At 41.9% G+C, this 12,142-nt stretch overlaps 1 protein-coding gene across 1 annotated transcript in view; it reads left to right on the top strand.

Annotated features, from left to right (window-relative positions):
- LOC111649135 (protocadherin Fat 1) overlaps window positions 1-11,417 on the top strand; it is an 18,636-nt gene extending 7,219 nt beyond the window's left edge. The window contains exons 11-21 of the mRNA XM_023398898.2: window positions 778-951; window positions 1,028-1,156; window positions 1,647-1,802; window positions 2,313-2,493; window positions 3,606-3,739; window positions 3,895-4,842; window positions 7,322-7,450; window positions 7,743-7,898; window positions 8,756-8,936; window positions 9,029-9,162; window positions 9,285-11,417. Coding sequence (XP_023254666.1) covers window positions 778-951; window positions 1,028-1,156; window positions 1,647-1,802; window positions 2,313-2,493; window positions 3,606-3,739; window positions 3,895-4,842; window positions 7,322-7,450; window positions 7,743-7,898; window positions 8,756-8,936; window positions 9,029-9,162; window positions 9,285-10,241 — 3,279 coding nt within the window. The 3' untranslated portion in view covers window positions 10,242-11,417. The remainder of the gene's footprint in view (window positions 1-777; window positions 952-1,027; window positions 1,157-1,646; window positions 1,803-2,312; window positions 2,494-3,605; window positions 3,740-3,894; window positions 4,843-7,321; window positions 7,451-7,742; window positions 7,899-8,755; window positions 8,937-9,028; window positions 9,163-9,284) is intronic.
- The last annotated feature ends 725 nt before the right edge of the window (window positions 11,418-12,142 follow it).

Here is a 12,142-nt window from a genome sequence, read left to right as displayed (position 1 = left end):
TTAATCGTGAATGGCAGCAATAACAGCCAGTTTTGTAGCATTCGAGTCCAGGCTCAAGTCCAATTCAAGTAATGATTTTAAGGACTCGTGACTCGGACTTGGACTCAGACTTGAAGGACTCTGAGATTTTTGTTCTTTTGTAATAGGCCATAACATCTTGGCATAAGATATTGATAGCTATATTAATATTGAAATACTGTTCAGTTTCGTGCAAAGGCAGGAATGTGTGTTCACCAACCTACATGTGAATTCATGTGCATACCATCAGTAACAGTTAGTGGTAAAGAGAAGCCCCAAATCAACCTTGATGACTCGGACTCGAACACTGGGGATTCAAGACTCGAGATTTAGTGATTCGACTACAACACTGCTAAAAGTTCACTAGCTACATTTTAGTCAGCCAGCAGCTAACTCTGTGGATGCAATGATGGTTTGAAATACAATGAGGTATTTTATAAAGGAGCTATTTTTAAGTTTTGCTATTGCTGCGCCAGTGTTAGCATTTACCAACGTTACCATGGTTGCATTTACAATATAAGAATTTAAAATACGTCTGAGTAGTGCTGCTTCTTCAGGGCAGACTGGACGCTACAGTAGAAAGTAACGAGACAGGCTCACCAGCTACCTCCAGGTTATGAATAACACACAGTTCATATGCAGTATACACACAAAAGTGATGATTCTCAATTTGTGATTATTTATGATATTTATGATTCTCTCTCTCTCTCTCTCTCTCTCTCTCTCTCTCTCTCTCTCTTTCTCTCTCTCTCTCTGCAGGCAGCCCAGACAGACGACAGTTTCAAGACAGCTGATGCTTTGGTGTCTGTCACCGTTGAGGATGTGAATGATAACGACCCAGAGTTTGACCAGTCTGAATACTCAGTAACAGTTCTGGAAAACTCTCCAGTTAATGCTGTTCTCTTTAAAGCCATCGTCACTGACCGGGATCAGGTACATTTTCAGTTTGAAACCACACTCAGAAGTGAAGTGATAATTATTAGTAATCTTTCATTTTACTTGTTCCCAGGGAGGATTCGTGGGAACTTTGCAGATCCGTCCAGAATCTGTTCCTTTCTCTATCGGCTCTGATGGCACAGTCCGGGTGAAAAACTCCACAGCTCTGGACAGAGAGACCTCTGACAGCATCACCTTTCAGGTAGACTAATGAGCCACAACTCCTTTCGTTCCACCTGAAGATAAAGTCTTTAAAAGCAGCTCACATATAGAGCTTAACTTAAAAATAAAAGTTCAGTAGTTTCCCAACTAGCTGGGAACTGTAGTTTTATCAAACTTTACAGAAATAGGAAGAAATAGTGCATTTGTTGGGGACTATTTTTAGCAGCGGATTAATCCACAGAGATACACAGTCACAGTACTTGTTTGTATGGTCATTTGGATTGTTTGATTAGATTAGATTTCTTGACAAGTATAATGTAGACTTTCTTTAACAATGCTCTTATACAGAGCAGTTTACGGTGAGAGAGTCAACAGAGGCTCAGTGTCTTGAATTAGACAGTTCAACAGAAGAACTGCAACTATTACAAGGACTGTAAATATTTTAGAACTGTGAGAAACAGCCAACGTTGTATCTGTACCTGATTTCATCGTAATCCTAACTCAGCTGCTGTTGTTCTGTTAATTAAAAGATCGCAGCATTGGAGACGAATCTACCCAAGAGTGTTGTAGTTGTACCAGTCAGCGTGACTCTCCTGGATGAGAACGACAACAGTCCTAAATTCACCAGCAGCAAATACGAGGGAAAGGTGTTTGCAAATCAGACAGTGGGAATGTTGCTGGTCCAGGTGAGTGATTAAAACAGTTTCTGGTCAGTGTTGGTCAAGCATGTAACACGAGTTATCGAATCAGGACTGGAGTTTATTGGGGTCTTCTTTACGTTGTATATAATATTCTGATAAAATAGATTTACATTAAAGGCAGTGACAAGTTGGTTCAGCTCATATTATTTTGATAAAACCCTCCTTTTTTACATTTGAAGGTTGTCTTTATTCGCAGCAAAAAAATAATTCAGGAGTTCCTCAAGGTTCAATTTAAGGTCCCTTTTCTTATTCTGTTTGCACTGCATTAAATGGAGCTACATCTGCTGTTTACTTATATGCTGGTCATGAGTTTTATAACAACGCAAGGCCTTTTACAACTTGATGATTCATGTCATAATTAAAATGCTCTGGATAGTTCACAGATTAATTGACTGCCAAGATTTGTATCCAACCTGTTCTGATTATGTTTTTGTTTTTTTCCGTTGTCTGTTTTAAATGCTATTAAGAAAACGATCTGTATCATTTAACTCAAAGGTTATGGCAGAGGATCCAGATGCTGATGAAAACGGGCAGATCATATACTCTATTGACTTCGGGAACAACGACGGCTACTTCTCAATCAATGAAAACACTGGAGCTGTCTCACTGGCTAAAACCATTCCCCTGCTGGACAACAGGATTTTGGAATTCCCTCTCTACGTAACAGCCAGAGATGGTAGATCTGCACAATGTGTCTCTGAGTATCCAGCACTACTTACTGCTTACCAGAATCAGTTATTCAAATTTAAGAATCACTTGCCCTGATTGTGATGATTCAGTTGTTTAAAAGAGACAACATGCACCAAATCACTTAAGCCACAAGAATAATTACAGTTAATCTCCTTCAGAGTAGGTGCTGTATCTCTGCCTAGGGGCAGAATACGTTGCTCTCTGAGGGCTGACACTTGGAAAGACTGCACCTCAATCAGTGGAGTCACATCATCCACTTCACCTTTGTCAGTGTCAAATACTTTGTGGTCATAAAATTGTTATCACTCCCTTGTACAGATCGATGATCTCAGGCACATACCTTTATTCACTCCAACTCTCTACAGGACTTAATTACATCTCTCTAACAAGGCTGTTTGAAACATGTAGCCCTGGGTAACCTCAACACCAGACCATAGGAGGGCTAGCTAAAGTTTGAATCATATTTGTCTTGATGAACTCATGCCTCATGGTAAACCCAGGGTTAATATCTTAGAACTCACACAGCTTGTGATTTGTAGAGATTTGATTACAGCAAAGGAGCGCTTCACAGAGTGATAAAACTTAAATTTCATTGCTAGCGATCTTGTCCAGCTATAAAATTCCTTGGCTAAGAGAACTATAAATGTCTCAGTACGCTTCAAAGGAAGTGGTTGTCGTATCATTGAACAGTGGCTGGAAACTTCTTTTCCACTCAACACGGGAGCTGTGTTCAGCAATTTTAGTAAATTCATGAAACTGACAATCCAACAATCAAGGCTACTTCACACAGCGATGGGCCTGGTGTGCGGAGGTGTGTAAAAATAAATCTCATCTTTCATAAAACTACTTTATGAGTATTGACTCGTCATCATAAACGCACGTGTAAAAGTGCACGTCATATTCCCCTTTTCTATGATTCAATCCAAAGACTAAATGGTTTTGGAGAGAATTGGGGAAACTGCAGCTACATAACTGTGATAAGATACTAGCAAATCCACAAACCCAAGCTCATTTTTAACTACCTGCAACTACAGGGAGGGAAGGTGAAAATTATCTATCACATTCAGTATAATAAGTCATTATGATACTCTCCTCTAGGGGGAACCGTATCTCGCGCATCCTCAACGCTGGTGAACATTCTTGCTCCTGGGGACGGAAACCCTCAGTTTTTACAAAAACTTTACCATGGCACCGTAACAGAAGAGCAGGACCCGGGTGTTGTGATTCTTAAGGTACGTTTTTCAGTGAATTGGTATAAACTGTCATATTCAAACTAAACTGTCAGATGTTTTTAAACTACCACATGTTCATCTGACATCCAGAGTCCATTAGTGATAAGGTACTCACTGTTGTGCAGAAGGTGGGATAATTAACTCTATTTCTTCAGGTGAAATTCCTCGAAATTGCTGGTGAGATTTGGACTCTCCAAGTTGAGACAGAAGCCGACAAGTTTTCCATCTCCCCCACTGGTGACTTTACCACAAGGGTGAAGCTCGACTACGACGAAGCTCCACACAACTACTCTGTGGAAATCTCCATCTCAAATGGGGCCAATAGGGACACTGCAGTCGTCAACGTTCAAGTCACTGACGTCAATGACAACAGTCCTGTTTTTGCCTCCAGTTCCATCACAAAATCAGTCCCAGAGGACGAAGACGTAGGATCCAACGTCACGGCTGTTCCCGCTACAGACAAAGACAGCGGCTTCAATAAAGAGATCAGATACTCGCTGAGAGGAGGAGAGGGGAGGTTCTCTGTTGATCCTGTGTCTGGGGTGGTAAGTGTGGCTGGTGCCCTTGATCGGGAGACCAAGGCTGAGTACAACCTGCAGGTGGTGGCTGAAGATCAGGGTCGTCCAGCCAGGTCATCCACAGCCACGCTGCTGGTCCAAGTGTCCGACATCAACGATAACATCCCAGAGTTCTCCAAGGCCGAGTATCAGGCTGAAGTCTCAGAGATAGAGTCAGTGGGTACGAGCTTGCTCACATTATCAGCTGTAGACCCCGACGAAGGACCAAATGGGCGAGTTACTTTCAGTATTTTCCAGCAAAGTCCCTCATCAGACCCTGCTGTTTTTGGGTTGGACCCTGCCAGCGGGACTCTGCAGCTGGTCCAGCCTCTGGACTACAGTGAGGTGCAGGAGTACCGTCTGATGGTTCAGGCCTCTGATGGGGGGACTCCCCCTCTGGTTGGGAACAGCTCTGTGGTGGTGAAAGTGAAGGACGTGAACAACAACCCACCTGAGTTCAGTAAGGAAAGCTACGACGTGGCTGTCTCTGAGAACCTGGCCAGTGGTGCGTCCATCCTGACCCTGGAGGTCACTGACAGGGATGAGGTGAGTTACATGCAGCCTGCAGATCACCTGCTCCCACTATGAAAATGTGTTGACAGTAGGGAATAATAATGTTTCTTTATCAAAAATAGCATTATTGATTTCAAACACTATGCTGAGTTCTTGCATCTTTGCAAACTTTATCAGTAGAAAAGCAACTGTACAACTGGAAATTGTCTCAAAGGAGAAGTTGGTTGAGTGATATGCCTTGGGAATTCATCACTAGAGGCTGTGGTTTATGTTCCATCTGCTGCCAAAGGTCAATACCTCAACTATAGAGGGGTCAGATCAGACAACACTGAGATGAGTTAAAGGAAAACTGGTAGCTGACATCAAAGTTCATCTTCAAGGTAGCCAGGTTCCAAACTTCTGAATCAGCCTCAGAGAGTTAAGTAGGTCTGTTGTTATGCTCACTAACAATAAACCAATTAGAAGCTTCTAAATGGGATTGAGCAGAGGTAGATTATGTTTTGACATAGCTTGCTAACTAACCAAATACATCCATAAAAAATACAAACAGAAAAATTGACACAAAAGTTGCAACCTACCTGGGAGTGTCTGACTTTTACACACAAATGAACATCTGTTACATTCAAGCTGTTTCCAAACAAGTCCACACGATGCTGATCCAGCAGCAGGTAAATCTCTCTGTATTTCATAGTACACCACTTTGAAATCTGGTGTCTGTGGCGACTTATACCGGTAGCGATGCGTTTTACGTCAACCAGCAATGGTTGCTTTGCCAGACCTGAAGAGGAGAGCAACTTTGACGATGTACAGGGAGTAGGCTACAGCAGCTAGGAGTGTGCTGAAGCCTTTGGCGTAACCTAGGAAACATCCAAGAAAAAGTTTCTGATGCTTCAGATAAAAAAAGAAACTCTGCGTTCAGAGGAAGCATTACAGTCTAAAAAAAGAAAGCCATCGACGGATGACCATTGGTGAGGCTTTCCCTCGTTGGAGAGCGCTTAAGGAAGAGAAGGGACTGAGGGCAGAAATGGATGTCGCCTTACTGCTCTTGGAAAGGTTGGTATTAGTAAAATATTTGGTGCAGGCTAAGTAACCACTACATTTACTCTAACTAAATAATGGATTATGTAGGTAGAGTAAATGTAGTAGTGTCAGTAGTGGTATTGTTATGCAGCATTAGCAAGCTAGCTAGCTATGTTTGTCGTTTTGAGAAAATAGGTAACCGTTAAACGGCAACTTTGGGACCTGAGCTGCTGCAGGATCTAAGTAAAGCAACAACACAGTTCTCTTGGTCGTCTCTAAGGTCCAAGTTGGGCTAGTTTAGCTCTTGTCCTTCTTGTTCGTGGCTCAGCCCGGACATTCCCATCTTCTCCTGGTTGGAGAGCGCTGTAAGAAGAGAAGGGACTGAGGGCGATGGGTTGTCGCATTACTGCTCTTCGAAATGTTGGTATTTGTAAATGGAAAGACTTGAAATGACCACTCCTGCAGACGAGGGAATCGAGTTCACCTGTAGACATACGTTATGAGCGTGTGTCGACAGTGTTTGTGTGATTACTCTCACGGCCAGAAGGGGGGGGGACAAAAGTTCTTCAACCTTCATAAATAAGAACTATTTCTTTGCTTTAATGGCATTGGGCCTCATTCACCAACCATTCTTAAGAAGAAATTCCTTCTTAAAAGCCACTTACGCACTTTTTTACGAAGATGCAGACATTCACCAATGTTTTCTTATTTGGGATTTGTTCTTAGGTAAGAATAGAATCTGCACACACTCAAGGGCTGTCTTACACACATTTGAGTGCTGACATGTTTGAGCAAAATAAGCGGTTATTGCATTTTCTTTGGTTCTACAGTTATATAATATTATATTATTTAAATTACAATAATTATTTTGTCATTTATAATATTTAAAAGAAAATAACTTTATGGTCTTTTAAAATAAATTAAAGCTACATTAACTCTTAACCACTTGTTTGTGGCTCACTTCCTGCAGCAGTTCCTCCACTTCAGAACCACTAAAGTTCCTTTTACGTTTTGATTCTGGTTCTCCGTCTTTAGATTTTTGTTTGAGCATTTTCTCAACCTTCCCTTACGGTATCTCTTTGTGACTTCTGTCTGTATCTGCACACGACGCTTCAGTCTCACGCACTTTTAATGGCATTTTCGGGTGTTTTTCTATGCTAGTTAGGGCCGACTGGCACACGCTTTCAATTTACTAGGAGATTCACATTCAGCAATCTAAGAACACAGGTGCGCACAATTCTGCGGTTTAAAAACACGTTCATGAATCTGATGTAGAGTTTTCTTATGAACTTTCTTAAGAACAACTTAAGAAAGAATTTAAGAAAATATTTAAGAAGATATTGGTGAAGAGGCCTATTAGGAGGACATGTGTCACTTTCTCTTGATTGTAAATAATCCCACCAAGAAATCAGCTAAATTGAAAATAAGGTAACAGTCTCTAACGTTACCCTGACAGTCGTGGTATTCTCACGTTTTTCTTGATCTCTCACAGGGAGGATTTGTGGGAACTCTTCGGATCCTTCCAGAATCTGCGCCTTTCTCGATCAGCCCTGATGGGACGATCAGAGTGAAAAACTCCACAGCTTTGGACAGAGAAGCCACAGAAAGGATCATGTTTCAGGTAACGTAGAATCTCATGACATGCCTACTGATGCGTGGCTTCACACTTTTCACAATCAAGAAAGTAAAACACTCAAATGCTCAAAAGTTTCCATTGACGTTCTGCAAATGGTCAATGATTTACTTTTTGCTTGAGACATTATTTCAAGTCTACTTCTACTGCTCGCCAGGTTCATAACAATGAGTAACTTTTATGTCCTACTCTGCATGAGGATACTGATTTTGAGATGCTTGATAAATACATAAGGGCCCCTGTTACATCCTGACACATCTTTCTCTTGTCCATCATTAAGGTCGAAGCGAGGGAGACGAAACCGCCAAACCATGTCGCAATGGCCAATGTGAACATAACTCTTCTGGATGAGAACGACAACAGCCCTGAATTCACCAGCAGCGAGTACGCAAGCAAAGTCTTCACCAACCAAACAGAGGGGATGTTGCTTGTGAAGGTGAGGAGTCTGTACGAGAGGTTTACTGTTTACTGTCCACACAGATGTAACAATAGGCAACATTATTCATCTTATTTATGGGTAAACAACATTTACAGTTCAAGTTTTATTTTGGAAAGTGTAGCCTCAGAAGGAAAGAAAGAAATATTTGACGGGGCTGGGGAGAAATTACAGTTGAAAGAATGTCACAAAAAAATGATAATGAAAATGTAAAATTTGTAAAATTGGATTCACATTGGCAACTGTCATCGTTTTTAGCATTATATTTATATGTAAATTTACTGCATCATATTCACTGTGTATAATATAATAAAAAACATGTTAAAAAAAACCCACTTAACAGAATTAAATACATTCACACTTTTACACCTTAGAACTGTGGAACAAATAAACAACAACAGATTTTGAGATTCCACAGTTGACCAGTCTTAGTCATCATCCCCTCCTTCCCTCATTTACTGTTTCCATGTCAAATAGTTATTGTTCAACAATAAAGTGATGTCTATTTAGTTTAGTTTATTTGACCATGTGAGACAGAGGACACTAAAATTACAACAATTACAACTACAAAAATTTAACAAGTGCCAGCTATCATCAATAAAACATACTTCAACACACACATTCAAAAATAAATGATAAAAAGTCACATACAAATTAAGGCTACAAGTATTATTTTGATATGCAAATGTTCTTTGATCCAAATCCTGGCACCACACGATCTAAAGCATTTTGTTAGACGGGATTGGTCAATAGTTTTCTTGAAAATGATGCTGAAGAATTTAACCAATCAAAGAAACGCCCCCGGATCAGGCTGATAAATGAAAAAACTTTTTTCTTCTCTATGATGGGTTTCAAAGGTCGAGGCAGAAGACCCAGATGCAGGTGTGAATGGACAGATCAAATATTCCATTGACTTTGGGAATCAAAACAACTACTTCTCTATTGATGAAAACACCGGAACCATCACGCTGACGAATCTCATTCCACTGGAAGCACTTAAAACCTTACAGTTCCTATTGTTCATCACGGCCAGAGATGGTAACGTAAACTACATTTTCTTTTTCCACTTGAGTTCAGTTCAGTAAGTCACAGTGAGGTGGTGATAATGTTATTCCCGTCTCTCCCTCTAGGGGGCGTAGTGTCCCGATCCGCCTCAGCACAGGTGGAGATTCTCGCTGTTGGAAGTTCAAAACCACAGTTCACACAGAGCAAATACAGTGGCACCATAGAAGAAGAGAGAGATCCGGGAACAGTGATCCTGAAGGTGAGCTTCTCTGCAAATGAGCACAGCGGATCTCTGAATACTTTTTGAGGAAACTTGATTGGAAATATCAGACAAATATCTGACAGTGAATAATATGATCCTTTTCTTCACTACTTGTTCAGGTTGGGATCTTTGCAGCAGGAGAAATTCCTTGGACGCTCCGAGTTGAGACAGAAGCCGACAAGTTTTCCATCTCCCCCAATGGTGACTTCACCACAAGGGTGAAGCTCGACTATGACGGAGCTCCACACAACTACTCTGTGGAAATCTCCATCTCTGACGGGGACAGCAGGGACACTGCAGTCGTCAACGTTCAAGTCACTGACGTCAATGACAACAGTCCTGTTTTTGCCTCCAGTTCCATCACAAAATCAGTCCCAGAGGACGAAGAGGTAGGATCCAACGTCACAGCTGTTCCCGCTACAGACAAAGACAGCGGCTTCAATAAAGAGATCAGATACTCTCTGAAAGGAGGAGAGGGGAGGTTCTCTGTTGATCCTGTGTCTGGGGTGGTAAGTGTGGCTGGTGCCCTTGATCGGGAGACCAAGGCTGAGTACAACCTGCAGGTGGTGGCTGAAGATCAGGGTCGTCCAGCCAGGTCATCCACAGCCACGCTGCTGGTCCAAGTGTCCGACATCAACGATAACATCCCAGAGTTCTCCAAGGCCGAGTATCAGGCTGAAGTCTCAGAGATAGAGTCAGTGGGTATGAGCTTGCTCACATTATCAGCTGTAGACCCTGACGAAGGACCAAATGGGCGAGTTACTTTCAGTATTTTCCAGCAAAGTCCCTCATCAGACCCTGCTGTTTTTGGGTTGGACCCTGCCAGCGGGACTCTGCAGCTGGTCCAGCCTCTGGACTACAGTGAGGTGCAGGAGTACCGTCTGATGGTTCAGGCCTCTGATGGGGGGACTCCCCCTCTGGTTGGGAACAGCTCTGTGGTGGTGAAAGTGAAGGACGTGAACAACAACCCACCTGAGTTCAGCAAGGAAAGCTATGATGTGGCCGTCTCTGAGAACCTGGCCAGTGGTGCGTCCATCCTGACCCTGGAGGTCACTGACAGGGATGAGGTGAGTTAAAGCACCTGCCTCTGTTGTGTGAAATGATTTGGAGGATAAAAGAATTGCTGGTTTATCAGTATCTAAATAAGTAAGTAAACCGTACATTATTCACACAGAGGTTCATTCGCGCAGGTAACAGTATTCTTCTTCCCGCCTTTGTTTGTCGTTTCTTGGTGCAGCAGCGTGAAAGTGTTGGCAGGAGTGTGTGGTGTTACATACGTGTTCGTACTGCAAGAGATACAGACAGAACAGCTGTAAAACATTCATTTTTGGGCTGTTTTTCTCCCATCTACCTGCACCAGCTAACCACTGGTTTCCTCATCTAAACCTGATCTGATTAAGGAAGTTTTACCCTTTACTAGATAAGATCAATCTGTCTTTATGAAAAGGCTTTTGTACCACAGTCCTTTTAAAGTAGCTGTAATTAAAGCTCATCTTAAAAAGCCTACTCTTGATCCAGTTGTGTTAGCCAGTTATTGTAACAAATCTACCCTTTCTCTCTGAGATCTTTGAGAAAGGAGTTACGAGTCACTTGTTTGACTTTCTACAGAACAATAGTTTATTTGAGGATTTTCAGTCACGATTGAGATGCATCATAGCACAGAGACGACACCGTGGAAAGTTACAAATGACCTTTTAATTGCATCAAGGGACGTGTGTCATACTGGTCTTGTTAGATCTTAGTGCTGCTTTTGATACCACTGACCATCACGTCCTATTACAGAGACTGGAACATTTAATTAGCGGTAAAGGAACCACACTAACCTGTCCTATTTAACAGATCAATTTCAGTTTGTACATGTTCCGCAGCGATGTTCCACAAGGTTCTGTGCTGTTCTCTGCTTCCTTTCGACAATATTAGTAGGAAACACTCCATAAACGTTCAGTCTTATGCAGATGATACCCAATTATACTTCATCATTGAAGCCTGATGAAAGACCTGGATGACCTGCAATTTTTTGCTATTAAACTGAAGTTGTACTTTATCTAAACACATTATCTAATGACAGACGCCATTGCCCGGCCTTGAGCACTACAATAAGGAATCTCTCTCTGCATTATATTTGATCAGGATATGTTTCTTTAACACCCACATAAAACAAACTTCTTTTCACCGACGTAACATTGCAAAAGTCGGGCTCATTCTGTCTCTAAAATATGAAGAAAAAATTAGTCCAAGGATGTATCACTGCTTGGCTTTCAGTTTCTTATTATCATGACGTCCCACTAACTCTGTGATAAAAAAGTGCTGCAGTACGAGTACTGACAGGAACTAGGATCACTATCTAGATCATGTCTCTCATCGTTCCTGTGTTAGCGGCTCTGCATTGGCTCCCTCTAAAGCCCATATAATTATAATTTAATATATAATTTAAGGTCATTGTATCCTATTACCCCACTAAGAACACAGAGGCAGAGTGTTCAGCTGTCAGACTCCTCTCCATGTCTAAGAGTAGCTTTAAAACTTTCCTCTCGATAAAGTTTACAGTGATGGGTGACTCAGACTTTTCCTTGAACCGTCTTGTAGTTATGCTTCTATAGGCTTAGACTGCCGGGGCACTTCCCATGATGCACCCAGCTCCTTCATATCCCATTAATACATGTTACTAACTCGTCTTCCTCTCTCTCCTGTAGTTTTGTGTTTTCTCTCCCCATGTTTCTCTCTGCAGGTATTTCTGTGTCTGGAGTTGTAGAGTTTGGATCTGTGACTGCAAACCACTTCCTGCCCCCGTGATCCTGCAAAACTACTATTATTATTATTATTGTTGTTATTAGTATACATATTTCTCTTTTAACCCAGCCGGTCGAGGCAGACGGCCGCCCACCATGAGCCCGGTTCTGCTCGAGGTTTTTCCTCGCCACTGTCACCAAGTGTTTGCTCATGGGGGGAAAGCTGGGTCTCTGTAAATAATTTTGTT

The sequence above is a fragment of the Seriola lalandi genome, unplaced genomic scaffold, assembly GCF_002814215.2.
Source record: "Seriola lalandi dorsalis isolate HSWRI2012SDOR001 ecotype SW California unplaced genomic scaffold, Sedor1 jcf7180002050025, whole genome shotgun sequence".
In the NCBI taxonomy this organism is placed as follows: Eukaryota; Metazoa; Chordata; class Actinopteri; order Carangiformes; family Carangidae; genus Seriola; species Seriola lalandi.
This window is presented reverse-complemented; position numbering and strand designations above follow the sequence as displayed.